At 31.8% G+C, this 20,535-nt stretch overlaps 1 protein-coding gene across 1 annotated transcript in view; it reads left to right on the top strand.

Moving 5' to 3' along the window:
- The window catches only part of LOC130448562 (piezo-type mechanosensitive ion channel component), an 80,837-nt gene extending 61,974 nt beyond the window's left edge, over positions 1 to 18,863 (top strand). Inside the window, exons 25-41 of the mRNA XM_056785977.1 lie at positions 244 to 343; positions 644 to 798; positions 2,607 to 2,698; positions 2,808 to 2,888; positions 5,869 to 5,976; positions 7,872 to 7,961; positions 8,774 to 9,244; positions 10,137 to 10,265; positions 10,489 to 10,638; positions 10,768 to 10,915; positions 11,827 to 12,038; positions 12,211 to 12,496; positions 12,630 to 12,877; positions 15,194 to 15,375; positions 15,743 to 16,009; positions 16,355 to 16,577; positions 16,741 to 18,863. Of these exons, the coding sequence (XP_056641955.1) occupies positions 244 to 343; positions 644 to 798; positions 2,607 to 2,698; positions 2,808 to 2,888; positions 5,869 to 5,976; positions 7,872 to 7,961; positions 8,774 to 9,244; positions 10,137 to 10,265; positions 10,489 to 10,638; positions 10,768 to 10,915; positions 11,827 to 12,038; positions 12,211 to 12,496; positions 12,630 to 12,877; positions 15,194 to 15,375; positions 15,743 to 16,009; positions 16,355 to 16,577; positions 16,741 to 17,029 (3,231 nt within the window). The 3' untranslated portion in view covers positions 17,030 to 18,863. The remainder of the gene's footprint in view (positions 1 to 243; positions 344 to 643; positions 799 to 2,606; positions 2,699 to 2,807; positions 2,889 to 5,868; positions 5,977 to 7,871; positions 7,962 to 8,773; positions 9,245 to 10,136; positions 10,266 to 10,488; positions 10,639 to 10,767; positions 10,916 to 11,826; positions 12,039 to 12,210; positions 12,497 to 12,629; positions 12,878 to 15,193; positions 15,376 to 15,742; positions 16,010 to 16,354; positions 16,578 to 16,740) is intronic.
- Positions 18,864 to 20,535: the final 1,672 nt, after the last annotated feature.

Here is a 20,535-nt window from a genome sequence, read left to right as displayed (position 1 = left end):
TCTTGTAGAAATAATAATAAATCAGTTTTGATATAATTTATAAACTTTTGCACGGCTTTTGAATGAGTCCTAATAATATGAACATTGCGATCCGGTCCGGCACCGGATTACTAAACTCGTATAATGTAAACCGGGCTTAATTAATAAAAATTATTTTAATTTACGATTGATCATTATAAAAACTGTTCTAATTTTTCTTTTTTATTTTAAATATCGATTTTATGATGCGTATACTGTAAATAGATTGCAGAAAATGAGCCGAAGAGTGTTAGAATTCAAGACGAACCTCTACCTAGTACAAGTCAAGAACGAGACGATGATATTAGCTCTTTAACTGAACCTCGTAAGTTAATTTCTTTAGTTTTTTTCCAGCAAAACACATGAAATTGTATATTGAACATTCGAAAATTTGTCTTTTTAAAACTTAATTCACACCAATTTAGAAATGAACGAGTTTAATTTCAACTATCGAGTTATCAAGATTCATCGTAATCCGGATTTTTCTAGACGTAACTAGTTTTTTACGATTTATTTAATTTTCGTTTCAAGTCTCCTCTGATTTAAAATCAATTCAAAATGAATAAACGAAAAAGACAAAATCGCATTGCCCTCGTATTTATTGTGATTTCATTCAAATTTTTAGAAGTCACGATAGGACAAAAAATATTCCAAATATTCTATTTGTTATGGGCCTTCATTGACGGTATCATGGTTACTTTAACCAAATTTTTGAATAAGTATTCAAGAAATTATAGGATCATCTTGAAAGTTTTGGCAAAAGAAAAGAGGATACTTAAGGTGAGTCATGAATAAAATTAAAACATTGTTATTGATATAAAACATAGTAAAAACTCACGTTTTATCTTTAAATTCCTTCCAGCTAAATGTTGTAACAATTTAAACTCACGCACTGCACTGAACAGAATTATTTGTTTCTTATTTAAGTACACAACCGAGATTTGATTCATAGTCATTTTTTTTATCGTAAAAATTAGTTTTTTTAGGTATGTCTGAATTTTTGTTAGCGTTTTAATGGATGTACACGAATCCCGTCGAATTACCAACTAGCATCAACAATAAAATGTCGTCTTTAGACATGCAAAAAACCGCGATTTATCTCCCGCGCGTCTAAGCGGTGTTGCCAGATTCGATAAACACGCTTTAACCGAGTGAGGAAAAATCATATTTTCAAAACATCGACCAGCATAAAACAATATTTCAGAGGTATAAATATGAACGAAATGAGAAAAGTTAAAATTTTTGATACTGCTACAACATTTCACAAATTCGTATAAAAATTTTAGGTCTTTCAATGGAAAAAATTTTTTATATTTAAGAATATTTGTCAACTCTGGCAATACTGCGTTGAAGATTCAAACTGATTGCAATAGCAACGTTGTCATATTTCTTTGAGGATTCTCAAATGAAGAAAAAAAAGTATATTTTTTCCGTTTAGAAAATAACGTTTTGTTCTAATAATTTTCGATGAAAAAAAAAATATTCGCTAGATATTTGCATCTAAAACCTCAAATCTATAAATTATAAAATTTCGATTCAAAATATATTGAAGAAAATGTTTTATATCCGGCAACACTGCGTCGAAAGTATGTATATTATGTGCTATTGCAAATACATTCAAGTAAATACCGATTACTTTTTACATTGTTGCCAAATTTTTAAGACATTTGTTGCACTTGATGAAAAAATGCTTTAAAACGGTTAGGGTGGCCTTGATGGCCGTCAAATTAAAGGAATACACTTAATTATGGCAACACTACGTCTCTTATGAATTCGGTCTCGTTCGTATTCGTGCCTAAATGAACACGGACTGTTTGTTATCTCACGGAACTGTTTTTAATTATATTTTACAAAATATTATTAAAAAATTTTCCCAATTTTACATTAAAATCCTTTCAAATTCGGATAAAAAACTTTAGTAGTGAAAATTCTGATTCGAAATCATTGAAATTAAAAGAAATAATTTAAATATGGCAACATCGCGTTGAAAGCACGTAATACTCTGCTACGACTTCGGCTTGGCTCGTTCGCATTCGTACTTAAACAAGTGCAGTAATCGGATGTTTCTTTATTTCATTAAATTGTTTTTTTTTCAAATAATTTTTTTCATTTTAAAACACAATTTATAACATCGCGCATTTGTTCCATAATTTTCGAAATTATATTATAGAAAATTGATACAAAAAACAAAAATGGCGTTTGATAAATTAATTTTAATAAAAATGAAATTCGTTGTTAAAATTATTGAAATATTTGGCAAGTACTTAATTTTACATTAAAACCCTTCAAATTTGGATAAAAATCTTTTGTATCTGATTGGAAATTATTGAAATTAAAAAAACTCTTTCAAATTTGGCAACATCGCGTTGAAAGCACGTAATATTCTGGTACGACTTCGGCTTGTCTCGTTCGCATTCGTATTTGAATGAACACGTTCGGAGCCGATCACGTACGAAGATTGTCGGGAGGTATACGCTTACGAACAGGGTTGTATTGGTAGCCATTTTCTCGACAGTATTTCCAATTTTGATAATATAATTTTTTTAATATTATAATTATCGAATTACGAACTCGAAACCGTATTTCAGGAAAGGACCAACTACAACATCGGCGTTCGTATGGGAAAAGATCAAATTTGGCAACCGGCCGGTTCTTATCACAGCCTCCTTAGAAATTCGAGGTGAGTTTCAATTTTCATTAATCGTTCTATCAGAAATTTCGTAACGTCGATGTTTTTTTTTCACTGTAGTTGTAGTAATTAGTGTAGAAATTAGATTTGTTTTATTTAGAGAAGGATCATTAGTGCTGTCCCAATCTACGCCGGCATTATTTAGTCCTGCGGATTCTTTTCGAATGTCGAGTTTTAGAAGGTGTGTGCGAAAAATTCGAAAAATAATTAATCAAATTTAAAATTAATAACAACAACCACTTGCAATATAAAACAAAATATCGAAAATATTAACTACGGTTCTGTATAGATTATATTTCGATTTTTTTTATAAATGAAACAAACTCGTTATTAAGATAGAGAGAGAGAGAGCAAGGTATAGGAGCTTGTTATACTGCTGATAGAGACGGAAAGTATTTCCGTATACCACTCTCATTGAGTCGCCATGATGCTGATGTTTCGAGTGGTGGGAACGACAAAGAAAAAAAATATGGTTTCAATGACGAGTAGAGAGAGTTGGATAGTGATAAACCGATGCCTTTTATATTTCTTCCAATAGTACAATTCCACTTACATATCGCTCTCTTTCTATTTTTATATAATAGACTGAGCGACGGTGGCGCTAACGACAGACATTTTTGTCATGAACGGAAGTTGCCATCTTGCCATTTCTATCGTCTGTAATTGTCGTATTCAAAATGTCATTGAAATAATACATTTTTTTATCGCATGCGCACTTTCAAAATTATCGTTCGCTGGAGGGAGGAAAAGTCATCAACCCGCGAACGACAATTTTGATGCGATCAGTTCTTAAAGTGATTCGGAATCAGAGCTATTATCAGTCATATATTATTCCTGCGCGCGCATTTCTATAGAACGGATTTTCTTTTTTTGAAATATGTTACGAGGTATCCCCTGAATATGAATCTAAGTGGGCACCCGCCATCTTGAAAAACACGTTTTATCGAATATCTCGTGAACCGCGCATCATACGACAAAAATAGTTGGAATCATTTTTATAGATAATAATTTTTGCCATCTTTTTTATTTGAAACTTTTTTCTGTATAACGCATAGGTTTTTAATTATATTTTAAAACATGGTTTTTACTAAATATATAGTTAATTAAAAACCGATGCGTTATAGAGAAAAAAGTTTCAAATAAAAAGGATGGAAAAAATTATTATCTATAAAAATGATTTTCACTATTTTAGTCCTACGAAGCGCGGTTCGCGAGATATTCGATAAAACGTGTTTTTCAAGATGGCGAATGACACTTGGATTTACATTCAAGGGACGCCCCTGAATATATTAAAATTTGCAAAAACTTCTGCTTGAGAATTAGTGGGTTTATCATAAATCAATTATTTTAAATGTTATTTTAAAGTGGTGTACTCGACGGGACTAGGATACAAATTATAAAATGAAGTTGTGGTACACTGTAAAAATTACGGTAAGATTAATTGTAAAAAATTAATGATTGTGTTTTATGTTGTGCAAGTGGTTGTTAACGCCCAGCAACATATCGACATCAAAGTAAATGTTCATAACGGTGACGAACGAAAACCGAGATTTGAGGATAAACAATAAATATACAGGGTATACCACGATGAAATGAATCGACATCTTTTCAGTTGTCTACGATTTCCGGTTAAAGAGTTTCTTTATATTCTTTATATTAAATTTAAAATGTTTTTAGTTGTTTATAATTTTTTTTTTAAATATCGGCTGATCATTATTTTTTGGAAACGAGTCGAATCAAAAATTACTAAAACTCGCTTGAATAATCGGAATTTTTTTAAAAAAATTATACAGGGTGTTTAATAATTGTCGACACTAGTAAATTCTACGTTGAAAATTAGGTTTTGGTCAAAATTCAATTTGACCTTGAAAAAAGGGAGTGTGGTACACAATTTTTGAACGCCAAGTATAATTCTATCGAATATTTAGGAAGCTTCATATGTTATTCAAGCGAATGCTATCAATTTTTGTGGTGCCTTCCCGTTTATTTCCCCAAAAAACTTTTTTTTTACAAAAATCGCAAAATTTGCTCGAAAAAACTTCCAGTTCGTTGTTGTCCACCCTGTATAGCGAGGTACATTGCCTGTATTATTTCCCCCATTCCACTTTTTATACAGAGGTCGGCACAAATCTCTCGAAAAATCGGCGTAAGTGCGGCAACGCTCATAAGTCCGGCAACCTTGTCACCCAGTTGTGTCATAATAACACGTGCTCGTCGAGTAGACGCGTTTTCAGAATGAATAATCGTGTTTACCCAATTTCGACAATAATTTCCGAACACGCCGCTACCAAATCGTTCAACAGTATGGAATACTTTATAGAAATTCTTAAAAACGGGCTCTGTTGTCGACGCGCCGGTATAATGGCACTGGCGTTACATGGTCGGACCTGAATCTCTGTTGAGAAACGTTGCCTTAAATACATTGATCAATTTGAACTTGGTAACCCTTTTTTCGAATCCCTTTTGTAATTTTTTGAAATCAATTTTTGACGCTGAATTTTAAAGAAATTTGTTGCCGGCCTCTGTATAAATCTCTATTTATAAATATTGTTAGCTGGGTATAATATGCGATATCAAAAAAATATTATTTATTATCCAAAGAAAGAAGACAAATTAATAATTACGCCGTAAACCACTCGTTTAAATAAACTTCAAAAACCACAAAATAAAATATTAACTTTGCCAAAGTTATAAAATCTTAATTCTAATTCTTGAATCAAAAATCAAAACAAAAATAAAAAATCTCGATATATAATAAAATAAATGATTACTTTATGAAAGATTAACAATTTCCAGGTCCATAACTTTGCAAGGTTATTTTTTTATTTAATAAACAAACATTGATTAATATATTTTTTGTTACTTACATTTAAACAAATATAGAAAAAAATTTCTACATTCCATTCACCAAATATTTCCCACTCAAATTTTTATAGTGTATTCTATTGCGTCTTCTTTCAGGTTAACTGCACAAAATATTTTCTTCTTCTTCCATATCTACACTTGTAACTATTTTTTAAATTAAATTCTGTTATTTATCATTTCACCACTATTTCTATTTGAACTTCTTCTATTTCACTTCACGATTTATCTATTAGCACCGATATTTGTTAAAAGATCTAATAAAACAGGATACATTTTGAATACTTGTGTCGTAACAGGCAGGACTCGATCCATGGTGATAGTGATGACGATAAACCTCCTTTAAGCGAAGACAGCGATACAAAAGCATTGGCGCCATCTTTACCGTGTTCACCAGAACCGGATAGGTACTAATAAATCCGATACAGTCACACTCTTAATAGGTTTGTTCCAATCTTCTAATCCGAACCGTTCTTGGAACCGTTTAAATGATACTTTCTGTACTCGCTATCAAACAAGATCGTCCCGGAACCGATTTACAAACGAAACATAAAACAGAATCGTTCGTTTAACGGTTGGAACACGTAATTTCTATTGCGCAGACTCGTCAAAGTACCAAGGACGGTTTTTCGATGGGCTGGAACGAACCGATTTTTTTCTATTACACGTCATTTGACATGCGTAGAGATGGAATAAAATAACTTCTTACGAACGTAGCGTTATTAAATCGCGAGAAGTTAATAAAATTAATGCATCTGTCTTATATCGAAATAAATAATTTGGTCCATAATAGTTCAAGGAAATTCTAAATTCTTCACGGTTTTTATATTTTTCGAAAAAAATTTTTTTGTTATTTGAGAAAAATCGTTGAATTTGATATAAAATAATCATAAAAGATATACAGGGTGATTTTTAAAGAAACTTCTTTTATAATTTTTTAGTTATACTTGTTTCTGATATGATTCATTCAATATACGAGGGCGGGTTGAGAAGTTCGTGGAAAATCCATTTAAATGAGAATACGAGGTCTATAAAATATTAAAATTCAGAATATTGGTTTAGATGTAAATAGATGCATTACTTTTCAAATAGTAGTATATTCATTTCGCTCATGTTGAATTGTAGAGACAGTATCAATTCAAAAATATCGTAATAAAAAAATTGGTGGTGTAGCAATGGCCAATTAAAGAAAATAGTATTTCAAGATGTCGATTCAATCGAATCTTTTATCTTCACGACCCGTTCCCACTTTTTCCTTTTCAGCACAACCTTGAACTATCAAATATAATCTTCATGGTTTGACGAATTTGATTTAGTTATTTTTTAACGGTTTTATTTTTCCGCGCGCTCCTCTAATTTTTAAAACTTCATTGTACTGCGAGATCTTAAACAACCACGGTCACGAAATGTGAATCAGCAATGTTGCCAATTATACCTAATATAAGTAGGAATAAGTATAAGTAAGGTATAGTTATCATCAATTATATATATATATATATATATATATATATATATATAAACGGTCTGGCATCGAATAGTGTTTATATTGCAGGTGTAAATTATAACATTGTATTTTTATTAAACCCGATATCCATCAAGTGATTTTCAAGACTGTTTGCCTTAATTTACTCTTAATCCTATAACTAGTTAAAAAAATTGATCATATACAAAAAAAAACTGATGATAAAATTAAAAATCATTATTAATTAGAGTTGAGAAAATTTTATAACTCTTTTACCTAGGATACTTTTTCTTTTTAATAAATAAACTTCAGTTTTTCGCAGAATTTATACGATATGGAAAATACCACATCTTCCTTTAATAAAACCAATTTGGCAATATCTGTTGTCAAACAAATTATGACCGTTGTTATATAAGGTGTTGTCGGTATTCTGATCGTTCTATTCCGAAGTGATCAAATCGTGTCTAGTTGATTCAGTGCTCGTTATACTTAGATTATTATGTTTTTAAACACCATACCACAAAAAACTTTTTTTTTCTCTCTTAAAGTGATTAAAATCAGTATATGTGACAATATTTTTGTAGTGACGTATCAGATATATTAAAACATTGATAAGAAAAAAATATTTTAACCTCATTTATGACGTTTCTGTCCCGGTTTAGCGGGAACGTGGTCGTTTTTATTACGATTTTAATTAAAAAAAGTTTGGTTATGTCGCGAGTGTGTCTATTTACTTCAACATTTGAGAAATGAATATAAGGAATGGACAATTCACAAGATTTAATTTGAGTAGAAAAAAAGTAGTTTGGCTGTACGCCTGTGTATATGTTGGCTGTGTAGGCGCAAGGCCAGCGTTTTGACGGTTCCCGAAATTCGAATTCTGGCGGCAAGTTTGGAACGTGGATTAGATTCGCCATGTCCGTCGTCAAGGTAACGCCAATGTCAACTCCGTTGTGTTCGCTTTTGCCCTGCTTCCTTAGTCTTCTTTCCATTTATTTTTATTTTCCTCATTTCCGGATTATGCATGGTTGATTATTTCGCATTTTTTACAATTAAATTGTTCTTATACCGGGGTCAATAGATAAATCATAGTTCAACAGCGTATATTATAAATACCAACTGCTTTATTTTAGTTTAGTTAAAAATAATTCAGCGTATACAGTGTTAATCAAAAGTGCAATCATTAACAAATGAATTTTTAAGGGGTTTAAAGGTTTTTACGGTTTATACTAGACGTATTCATCTCAAAGATATCATTTTATATAAAAAAAATTAACTAAATTTGGAATTTTTATGTTTTTATATATGAAAAAATTCTTCGACAATGAAATAATTTATGCTTGATTTATCTACACATTATTTTAATTTTCTTCTTAATTATGTGAAAACTATTCACTAAACACTTATTCGCTAATACTTAACGCACTAATTTATTTAAATAAACACTTTGGCTGGTAAATTATCGCTTATTTATATCCAACGGCTTTCTAGACAATTCAGATTGTTGAATTTCGATAAAAACAGTTACAACATAATGTACAACAAGCTTATAAAGAGAATTGTAATAAATTGGCGCGTCGATTACCATAATCGAACAGGATCGGCTTCGCGGTCTATGTCGGTGGACGAGTCGGTAATATTATGTTATAAATATGAAGTAATCGTTTGCTTTATTTATATTTTGCCGCGTTATGAGAAAATTGTTTATATTCTTCACGTTTGTACAACAAATATTTTTATAGGAAATCCGAAGAAGACGCTCAAATGAGTCCGTACGTAGATTACGGCGACGAAATGTCTTCGGTCGATCAACCGACTATAGTCAGATTATTATTAGCGTCCTGGTACCTCATAATGAGCCGATCGGAAATAGTCTGTTATTTCGTCATATTTTTAAATCAACTTCGAAATTCTAACCTAATTTCGCTTCCGTTGCCGCTGATGGTGTTCTTTTGGGGATCTCTGACCATACCGAGACCGTCGAAAACCTTCTGGGTCACCATCATAGCGTACACGGAAGTTGTGGTATTGTTGAAAGTCGTTTTCCAATTCCACGTCATGCCCGGCAATAGGATGAGACAACAAACGGAATTTTTGACTTCGGCCTCCGAACGGAACCCCTTTTACCCCCCCACTTTGATCGGCCTACACAGGAACAAGGATATCGAAGCTTTTTGGGATCTGCTGTTATTGTTAGTCGTATTTTTCCACAGGTTAGTTTATCAAAATTGTTTTTAATATCATTGTAAAGTGAAAAATCGAACATCTTGTCAATTGTCATTAGCATCGTATGTCACCAATCATCTTCTATGTTCTATGATCCAATATGTGACATCTGTCACTGTTTCGAGTGCCGTGTCACGTATAATCACGTCACCGTCTTCCATTTCCGCTTCTTTAGGGTACGTTCAGGTGGCGCGTTATCGAAACGCGCTTGTCATACGTCACCTGTCAATGCGGAACGCCTTCACGATTCCATTTGTGTCGTACATCATCGTTTCGTATCTTGTATAATGTTGATATCGAACATCTTGTCAATTGTCATTAGCATCGAAGGTCACCAATCATCTTCTATGTTCTATGATCCAATATGTGACATCTGTCACTGTTTCGAGTGCCGTGTCACGTATAATCACGTCACCGTCTTCCATTTCCGCTTCTTTAGGGTACGTTCAGATGGCGCGTTATCGAAACGCGCTTGTCATACGTCATCTGTCAATGCGGAACGCCTTCACGATTCCATTTGTGTCGTATATCACCGTTTCGTATCTTGTATAATGTTGATATCGAACATCTTGTCAATTGTCATTAGCATCGAAGGTCACCAATCATCTTCTATGTTCTATGATCCAATATGTGACATCTGTCACTGTTTCGAGTGCCGTGTCACGTATAATCACACGTCACCGTCTTCCATTTCCGCTTCTTTAGGGTACGTTCAGATGGCGCGTTATCGAAACGCGCTTGTCATACGTCACCTGTCAATGCGGAACGCCTTCACGATTCCATTTGTGTCGTATATCACCGTTTCGTATCTTTTATAATGTTGGTATTTGAAAATACAGTGTTGCAATATCTAAGTTTTATTTATTGTCGTCTTTATAGAGTTTTATTGAAATCCATGGGTATATGGAGTTCAACAACTCCGGTTACAGCTGCCCTTATAGACGACGGTGAATATAAAGTTATTGGAGAACAATTAATACCAGTTCGACGTCAAGACGATGACGATGAGTAAGTTTGAATTATTGAAAAACGAAAACCAGGACGTATAGACCAATAAATCCGGCAACGTTGTCCAAAAAATCGTGTTCGTACTTCAGACAGTTGCGAAAATCTTAAAAACGGGCTCTGTTGCCGACGCGCCAAAATTAATTAAATTGTTCTGTTACGTCCTGTATAAATATGAAATTAACAATTCGTCGAGACGAATTCGATTTTTTTTTTCTTCTATTAGTACCGACGACAGTCAACCGTCCACGTCGACACCGAGAACGCATTCGAGCAAAAAAAAATCGATAACCGATCAAGACGACGCCGATGTTGTCGTTATAAGAACAATGAAATTGAAAAAATTGAATAACGCCGTTATGGCAGTTCGTTTGGGGTGAGTACAACGTCGTCCGGAACGTATATTACCGAATAAATAATATTTTATCGATATTCGATAACTTTCGGTACAAGCCGACAACAGCGCAATTTTCAATATGGCGGTAAATGTTATTTTTTTTTTTAGCATATACAAGTATGCCGAGGAATTCAAATTGTTTATTCAGCAACTACTCGATCCGGCGTCTAGAGTAACCGCCGATGTCTATTCATTCATGTTTCTGTGTGATTTTATAAATTTTTTCGTTATACTTTTTGGTTTTAGCGCCTTCGGGGTGAGTATTCAATTAATATCATGCGAAACATAAATGCTATTTGTGTAGAGATGGGAATTTATACTTGGTTCCAAAAAAATAATAGTTTTCTCATCTTCGATTCGATCATTATTCATTACAAAAAAAAACAATTTATCTCGCTGCAAGATATAATATAAATGGATATTGTATCATATTTTTCTGAAAAAAATATCAAAATTGAAAAAAATTTGTTATTTTCCATGTTACATAATAGAAATCCCATCTCTACATATTTATATTTACGCACTAAATACTATTTAACAGTTTCCTGTTTTAATCGTTTTAATTTTACATTTTACAGTTTTCTGCTTAGTCAAATTACCTCAACCGTCTAGAAAATGTTATATTACAGTTTCCTGTTGAATCTTCTATTTGCGCTTTGTGTTTAAATCTGTAGGTGGCGTGAGGTTATTTTACAGTTTTCTGTTTAACATTTTCGTTAGTTATTAAATTCATAAATGGCGTAAAATAACTTCAACCGCCTAGTAGGTGTTACATTACAGTTTCCTGTTTTATTATTTTTTAGCGTTTGTATTTAAATCTATAAGTGGCGTAAAAACAATTTTACAGTTTTCTCTTTCACCAACTTTTGCGTTGGTTATCGAATTAATAGATGGCGTAAAATTACCTAAACCTTAAAGTAGGTGTTACATTACAGTTTCCTGTAAGTAAACTTTTCAGTTTTAGTACCTAAAACGTACTAATGATGTTGAACTGGGCAGATACGGTTTCTCTTTATACGAGGGACGTAAAAAAAGATTTAAATATCTCAATTATAGTTACTGGTGATTCAATTTAATTATAAAATACAATCGGCCGAGAAAAACAACCAAAACTACGATAATATATCGATAAAAATGGTTTTATTTACTCGTTTTTGTTATTTTTAGACTCAACAAGATGGAAGCGTTTCCGATTATTTACAAGACAACCGAGTACCGCCGTTATTTCTCTTCATGTTGATATTCCAATTTATGTTGATCATCATAGACAGGGGTATTTATCTGAGGAAAAATATACTCGCCAAAATTATTTTCCAATTCGTCCAGATAATCTTATTGCACATTTGGTTGTTCATATTGTTTCCGGTAGTTACCAAAACGTAAGTCGATTCGGTATTTTATCGACCGCGCATCGATCGATAAGTTCAACGAACAAAAATCGACGTGCGGCGGGCGAAAAGTTGTAATCGAAAAGAATCGATCGATGTTCGGTATCGATACTATTGTATATTCGTCGTTATTCGAGTTTTTAATCGAAATAAACGTTTTTAGTTCTTGTAATACGTTGATACCGCCCCAAATCTACTATATAGCCAAATGCAGTTACTTGTTGTTGTCGGCGTATCAGATTCGATGCGGATATCCGACGAGAATTTTGGGTAACTTCTTGTGCAAAGGATACGGATACGTTAACATGTTCCTGTTCAAAGGATTCATGTTGATACCGTTCCTGTTCGAATTGAGGACTTGCATGGACTGGATGTGGACCGAAACCTCGATGGCCATATTCGATTGGATCAAATTGGAAGACATTTTCCAACATATTTTCCTATTAAAAGTGAGTGTTCGCTCGATAATTACGTTACGGGTCCGAAAATATCGGATTAATCGCCGAATTTACCGATTTTAATTTGGACCTGCGGAATTCTACCGGAAAAACTTTCTATTCGATTCGTTTTTTTCGGTTATAGTGTTCGAGGAATGTCGAAGACGAGTATCCCCAACCCAGAGCTCAAGAGAAGAATCGAACCGTCAAATATTTGATGGGGGGCGCTCTATTGACCGTCATTATCGGTATCATATGGTTCCCGTTGGTATTTTTTTCGTTGGGCGACGCCGTTGGTAATCCGAATCCACCGTCTGACGTTTCGTTGGAAATTCGAATCGGACCATACGAACCTATTTACCAAATGACCGTCCAATCGAATTCAATTTTTCAGTAAGTCGCATCTATTTTATTATCACATCTTTTTCAGTATGTACACAACAACCCTCGTATATATATACATACATACATTCGGAATGCGAGTAAGTTCCGATTGAAAAACTGTTATTTTTTAACAGCTTCAAGTTGAAATCCCCAACTCTATTTATTTACATATTTTTACTACGTATACGTATGTTTATACAAATATTAATAACTGTGATTTGTGAAACTGTTATTTTATAAAAGAAATCTCCATCTCTATTCCAGATTCGTAACTTTGTGTCTGAAATGTTTTAAATTTTAATTATATGATATGATAACTGTGATTTGAGAAACTGTTATTTTTGAATAAATTCAAGTAGTAATTCCCATCTCTATTATATATACATACATATATTCGGAATGCGAGTCAGTTCCGATTGAAAAACTGTTATTTTTCAACAGCTTCAAGTTGAGAATCCCCAACTCTATTTATTTACATATTTTTACTACGTATACGTATGTTTATACAAATATTAATAACTGTGATTTGTGAAACTGTTATTTTATAAAAGAAATCTCCATCTCTATTCCAGATTCGTAACTTTGTGTCTGAAATGTTTTAAATTTTAATTATATGATATGATAACTGTGATTTGAGAAACTGTTATTTTTGAATAAATTCAAGTAGTAATTCCCATCTCTATTATATATACATACATATATTAGGAATGCGAGTAAGTTCCGATTGAAAAACTGTTATTTTTCAACAGCTTCAAGTTGAAATCCCCAACTCTATTTATTTACATATTTTTACTACGTATACGTATATTTATACAAATATTAATAACTGTGATTTGTGAAACTGTTATTTTATAAAAGAAATCTCCATCTCTATTCCAGATTCGTAACTTTGTGTCTGAAATGTTTTAAATTTTAATTATATGATATGATAACTGTGATTTGAGAAACTGTTATTTTTGAATAAATTCAAGTAGTAATTCCCATCTCTATTATATATACATACATATATTAGGAATGCGAGTAAGTTCCGATTGAAAAACTGTTATTTTTCAACAGCTTCAAGTTGAAATCCCCAACTCTATTTATTTACATATTTTTACTACGTATACGTATGTTTATACAAATATTAATAACTGTGATTTGTGAAACTGTTATTTTATAAAAGAAATCTCCATCTCTATTCCAGATTCGTAACTTTGTGTCTGAAATGTTTTAAATTTTAATTATATGATATGATAACTGTGATTTGAGAAACTTATTTTTGAATAAATTCAATTAGTAATTCCCATCTCTATTATATATACATACATATATTCGGAATGCGAGTAAGTTCCGATTGAAAAACTGTTATTTTTCAACAGCTTCAAGTTGAAATCCCCAACTCTATTTATTTACATATTTTTACTACGTATACGTATGTTTATACAAATATTAATAACTGTGATTTGTGAAACTGTTATTTTATAAAAGAAATCTCCATCTCTATTCCAGATTCGTAACTTTGTGTCTGAAATGTTTTAAATTTTAATTATATGATATGATAACTGTGATTTGTGAAACTGTTATTTTTGAATAAATTCAAGTAGTAACTCCCATCTCTATTTCAGACTCATTGTTCAGTTGCAGTCATTCGATAGCAAAATTCGTATTTTTTTTTTTCATATTTTCAATTAATCCTCGTAAAACTGTAGGAATCTTTTTGGAATATAAATATATATGATTCGAACAGCTATTATTTTAGAAAAAATTCAACTAAAACCTTCCATCTCTGTTTCAGACGTATTATTTAGTACCTAACATATTATTTTGCACAAATTCAAACTCCCATCTCTATTTTAGTTCCATTATAAGGTGTTATATCCACTTTGTGTCAAAAACTACTTAAATCGTTATTTTTTTTTCGTATTTTCAGTACATTTATAACAACCCTTGTACAAATGTATTCGAACAAATATGTTTGGTTTGAGAAACTGTTATTTTCAAACAACTTCCCGTAGAAATACACATCTCTATTTTGTAACAGTGTTTTAAATTGATCTTGCACTGTTCCGTAATACTTTGACTGTTTTTAGATATTCCAAAAGATTCGGAAATGATTTTTTAAAGAATTCTTTTTTTTTTGAATTTCCGTTATCTATAAAAAAAAGGGTTTTAACACTTCCCTTTAATCGATTAAAACGTATATAAGGAGTAACAGTTCATGTAACTGTATACAGTTCAAATAGAAATTCCCATCTCTATCTTATGTTATTCTTTGACGTTTTTCCGTTTGGCGCCTAAATCGTAGACATTTTCAAACCCGTGACTATTTATTATATCATCTAGGTTCACTCCACAAGAACTTGAAGACATTAAAGCTCTTTATAATGCCTATCAAGTATCAGAAAATTTCATTTTTAACTACGAAGCGGCCGATATTACCGCCATTAGACTGAATACTGATTCTTCCAATATATGGAGTATATCGCCTCCTGACAGGAAACGGATGATTAAAGAAGTCAATTCCAGTAAGTACACACAATTTAATTCATTTGTGATCTGATTTAATTAATTTTTTATTGTAGTTTTAACTAGAATGAAATATTTAAATTATGTTTACGTGTATTTACTTTTAATTTCTACTTAAACACTATATACGTTCGCCATTTTGTATCTGTTAATTATAAACAAAATCTACTAACATTCTAGTATGATTACTACAAAAAAAAACGTTAAAATAAGTTTAAAAAGAATAGAATTTTGTTTTTGTAACGTTTATATTGAGATCGTGATAAAAATCTTTGCGGAATTATATAGAGGTTAATTTCACATACAGGGTGTATGTCAAACGTTGTATTAGAAGTTTCGTATTTCTAAATGTATTTTTTTTTGTAGCCAAGCTTCTTAAAATTAGATTAGAATATAAAATTACGCATAGGACAAGTAAAGCTGAAGATTCGGGATTGGTAACGTTTTCAAAAGAAATAACTATGGAACCGAGCACAAATACGAGTATAAATGAAGATAGAGAAAATCTATTGAAATATCTGGATGGTAAAGAAGCCGAACCTGTACGTTTTACATATATATTACCAAAATTCGTGAAAGTAACGAATAGAGGAACAGTGGATCCTATTAGCGTCCTCCTATTGGACAAACCAGGTAAATAAACAATTTTAACTTCAAGTTAATAGTTGGTGTACAACCCTCGTAATAATTCAATTCAAAAAGATTTCATAGTTCAAAGTAATGTTTGCTTTGATAATGGAGATTCCGGAAGGTCATTTTCGTCTCGTTTTCCTTTTATTTTTTTAAGAAAAAACTACAGGGTAGGCTTATCGAAAACGGTGGGACATTTATGGTGATCGGTCTAAAGTGTATACTAGATGATTAATCATGATCATTTCACGACTTCATTACGTACTTCATCACCAATCGGAACCAAAAAAATTTCGTTTTTCTGTAATTTCATTAACAAAACTTAATTGGACATATGACTCTTTTCAGACGTTGAAGCTACAACCTTTAGAAACGTAACCATTAAACTTTTACGCGAAAACAGTTCGGGTTACGAACAAGCATGGTGGAAAGTGAACGAAATTTGTAACGATTACAATTACGAGCACATCCTTATGAAAGTTCCTTATCACGATTGTAAGGATTCCATCCTTTTGTACGCCTTCAACGATAAAGTTTTCCCGCCAACGTTGGACATAATCACCTCCGGAGGGTAAGTTTGAAATTTTAAACATAACCTAGTCCACCTAACTTTTTGTTGCAACATTGCCAGACTTTTAATATACATTTCTTGTTGTTTTAATGGAAAAACGTGAATATAATTGTAAATAATTTTTCGTATTGATATTGATATTCGTACATATCTGTTTTTACAGTATCATAGGTCTGTATACGACACTTGTACTAGTGGCATCACGTATCCTTCGAGGTTTCTTCGCCGACGGTATGTCGAAGATAATGTTCGAAGATTTACCTAACGTCGATCGCGTTCTCAGATTATGTCTCGATATCTATCTAGTTCGGGAAGTACACGAATTCGCTCTCGAAGAAGATCTATTCGCTAAATTGGTATTCCTGTTCAGATCTCCGGAGACGCTTATCAAATGGTCGAGACCTAAGGAGGAAGTCGCAGACGAAGACGACCCCGAAGGGGACGGGGAATAAATTAAACTGAAATCGGTTCTGGAATAAGGGAATGTCTCGTGATACGCACCAATCGTTGCATATATACAGAACGGGTTTATAATCGTATTAACGTCGGGATGATGTTCTGATCGAGTTTGTCCGTTCCTGTTGGTTATTCGTCGAATTACCCGCATCTTCCTTTTTATACTTTTTCGTTTTAATCTGGTCGAACAATTTCCGTCTACTTACTCTTTAGTTATTGCTAAAGTATCTTTGGTTGTATATCCTACTAATCAAGTACTTCTGATGCATTTCAGGTCATATATCTTTCTACTAATAAGATTTTTATTTGCATATTCAACTGTTGTCGCGTTTTTGGTGCATATACTACTATCGAAGTACTTCTGGTTGCATATCCTATTGCTAACGTATTTTAAGTTGCATACTCAACTGATGTTGTGTTTTTGGTTGCATATCTTACCATTAAAGTAAAGTATTTCTGGTTGCATATCCTACCGTTGGTGTATTTTAAGTTGCATACTCAACTGATGTTGTGTTTTTGGTTGCATATCTTACCATTAAAGTAAAGTATTTCTGGTTGCATATCCTACCGTTGGTGTATTTTAAGTTGCATACTCAACTGATGTTGTGTTTTTGGTTGCCTATCTTACCATTAAAGTAAAGTATTTCTGGTTGCATATCCTACCGTTGGTGTATTTTAAGTTGCATACCTTTCTGTTAATAAGAGATTTAATTTCGTACATACAAATTTTCAATCGCAAATTTTCCCGTCGAAGGTTTTTTCAAAAAGTTATTGAGATTTTAGATTGTTGAAATAACTATTTAATGACGGTGTAAAAAAAAGTACCATTAGTATGGTAAATTTTTTCTGATATTTGGGCGGGAGAATTTGCGATTGAAAATTAGAGTGTGTTTTTTCGATATTGAATCAAAATAAGTTTAAAAAAAATGAATATTACAAATGAAATAGATTACAGTGTATTTTGTGCTTGAAAAAGTACGTTTTCGTGAATAGAAAGTTTTTTGTTTTTTAATTTTTCACATAAATTTTGAGGTTATGTTAAAAAAGTGTAAACACAAAAGTTATAGATCTTTTTTTTACCTTCAACTTTGTCATATGACTTTTTTCCATAAGACCCATAGTTTTGCCGGAAATCAATACAAACCATTTTTTACCCTTTTCCTTCCCGATCTAAAACTGCCTGTAAATGAATATATTTTTATTAAATCCCCCTCCTTTTCCAATATATTTCTTCCTACTGTAATTTTTTTTGGATTTCAAAAACTATATATACCTGGTTAAAACAGCGTTGCCAAACTTTTCCTACCAACTTTCTTATAAAAACCAAAATCTCTACGTCCTTCAACGGAGCATTCCACCAAACAATAATTAATAGAATAAAATATTTTTTCCAAAAACGACAGTAGCGTTTCGCATATTTTAAACAATAATTATTAATATTGAAGAAAATCTCTCAAATCTGGCAACACCGATTGCGTGTAAGTCACCTTTAAAAGATAGAGGGAGGAAAGAACTTTAATTGTGTTATTTCGTAACGGTTTCTTCTGTATCGCGATTTGCCTTTTGATATCCGTTGATTATACAGAGTGTACCAAAATATAAATATCGTCGTTGAATTTTTATCTAATCGGTGATTTTAAAATAAAAATGTTTTTGCTAACAGAATATTTTAATTGTTTGTTGTTGTATGATGTCTATTGATTATTGTTGTTGTTTTTTTCTGTTTAATATAGGAATTATTCGAGTCTTGAATTGTACACTATTTATTTGTTTTTCATTTGTGTCGAATAAATGCACATACTTTTTGAAAATAAATTTATAATATTATTATACTTATACTTGTTTTTTTTTTTGTCCATAACCCTCTCTAATATTGATCAAGTGGTTGTTTTATATACAACAAAATGGTTAAAAAATTACCAACGGATTAAGAAGAAGAAAAAAGAAGATTTATGTGTTAATGTCACATTAACCTATATTTTGGAAACGTCAATCTTCTTTTTTAACTGGGCTCGTTGGTTGTTGCTCACTGTGAGCTAGGTAGGGGACAATTGAAATTTAATTTGTATGTTAGGAAATAGTTGAAAACTAACCTAAAAAATAATTATTTGTTGTAGTTTTGCCGGGTTCGAGCGGGGGGTTCTTCTATTTCAGTTTATACTGTAGTATCATTAGTAATTTAGGTAGAGCATAGAGAGTTTTGCTAAACAAAAAATATTTTCTTGTGTAGGATAATCGCTATGTATGGATTTTATTTCTTCTTGTTCCAAGGAATTCTTCGCAGTTTATTATTTAACACTATAGAAGACATATGGGAGGATGACATGCCCAACGTTGATAAAATTCATAAAATGTGCCTTGAATTGTATTTAGTGAGAGACATGAAATGTTACGAAATGGAAGAATACATTTACTCAAAGTTAATATTCATAATCAGATCTAGAGAGCTCTGTATTAAGCTCACTGATGATGGCGGGGACTTGGATTTACCTAGTCCGGATCAAAATCCCAGATTGCAAATGCTGCAATGATCATATATTTTTATATTTTATTAAGATTTATTAAATAGTTATACAACAAACATTCTTTTTCATTTCCAACAAATATTATTAATATTTCTTCTTTCTATAAATATACAAGTTAAATTTGGCAACCGAGCATCGCGTCATACGAGAGAAACAAAATGAGAGGTGTCTCGTTATTTTCAAAGCGTTACGAAATACTCTATCAAATAATTAATTCCTAGAGTACTAATTGGTTTATACAAGTAAATATAACAGAAGTTGTAATAGTTATCTGATCATATTATTAAAATTATTTTCGTCACGTGTATTTTCACCCCACATATTTCATGAGTAAACTTTTATTTTTATTGGAATGTGTTTTAATTCACTCTATATAGTGAACATGAAAAAAATCGCTTCTGTGTGTTGGTTTCTTATTATTAATCGTCTATATCAATCATTGATCCTTTAAATCGTATTCATTGCAAAACATAGATATTAAAAAATTTTCTCCCGACTGACAGTGTTGTCAAACTTTTATGATAACCTTTCTGCAAATGTATGAAAAAAATCTACAAAGTCTCTCAATGAAACATTTTGCTAAAAAACCTAATAAAATTGACTAAAATATACAATATTTCTATAAAATCACCTTCAAATTAGTATAAAAAGCTTTAATATCAAAAATTTATTTATATTGACGTATTTCTCTTAGATCTGGCAACACCGGTCACGTCTTTGTCGCCTCTGTTACTCAACTTTAATTCGATTGATTATAATCTTTAAAGGTAGGAGAGAGGAGGGAATTTTTGATTAGTAATCAATTTTTAAAAAATGGAGTAACAATAGACCTAAAATAAATTAAAATGTGTTTGTTTATTTACACATTTTCACTATAATTTTATTATCGTAGTTACTGATAACATATAAAAATTGATAAGTTACAAAGCCCATCTCTATTCTCGAAACTGAAACCATGGGCGTTTCATATAAAATTT

The sequence above is a fragment of the Diorhabda sublineata genome, chromosome 9 (genome assembly GCF_026230105.1).
Source record: "Diorhabda sublineata isolate icDioSubl1.1 chromosome 9, icDioSubl1.1, whole genome shotgun sequence".
Taxonomy (NCBI): Eukaryota; Metazoa; Arthropoda; class Insecta; order Coleoptera; family Chrysomelidae; genus Diorhabda; species Diorhabda sublineata.
This window is presented reverse-complemented; position numbering and strand designations above follow the sequence as displayed.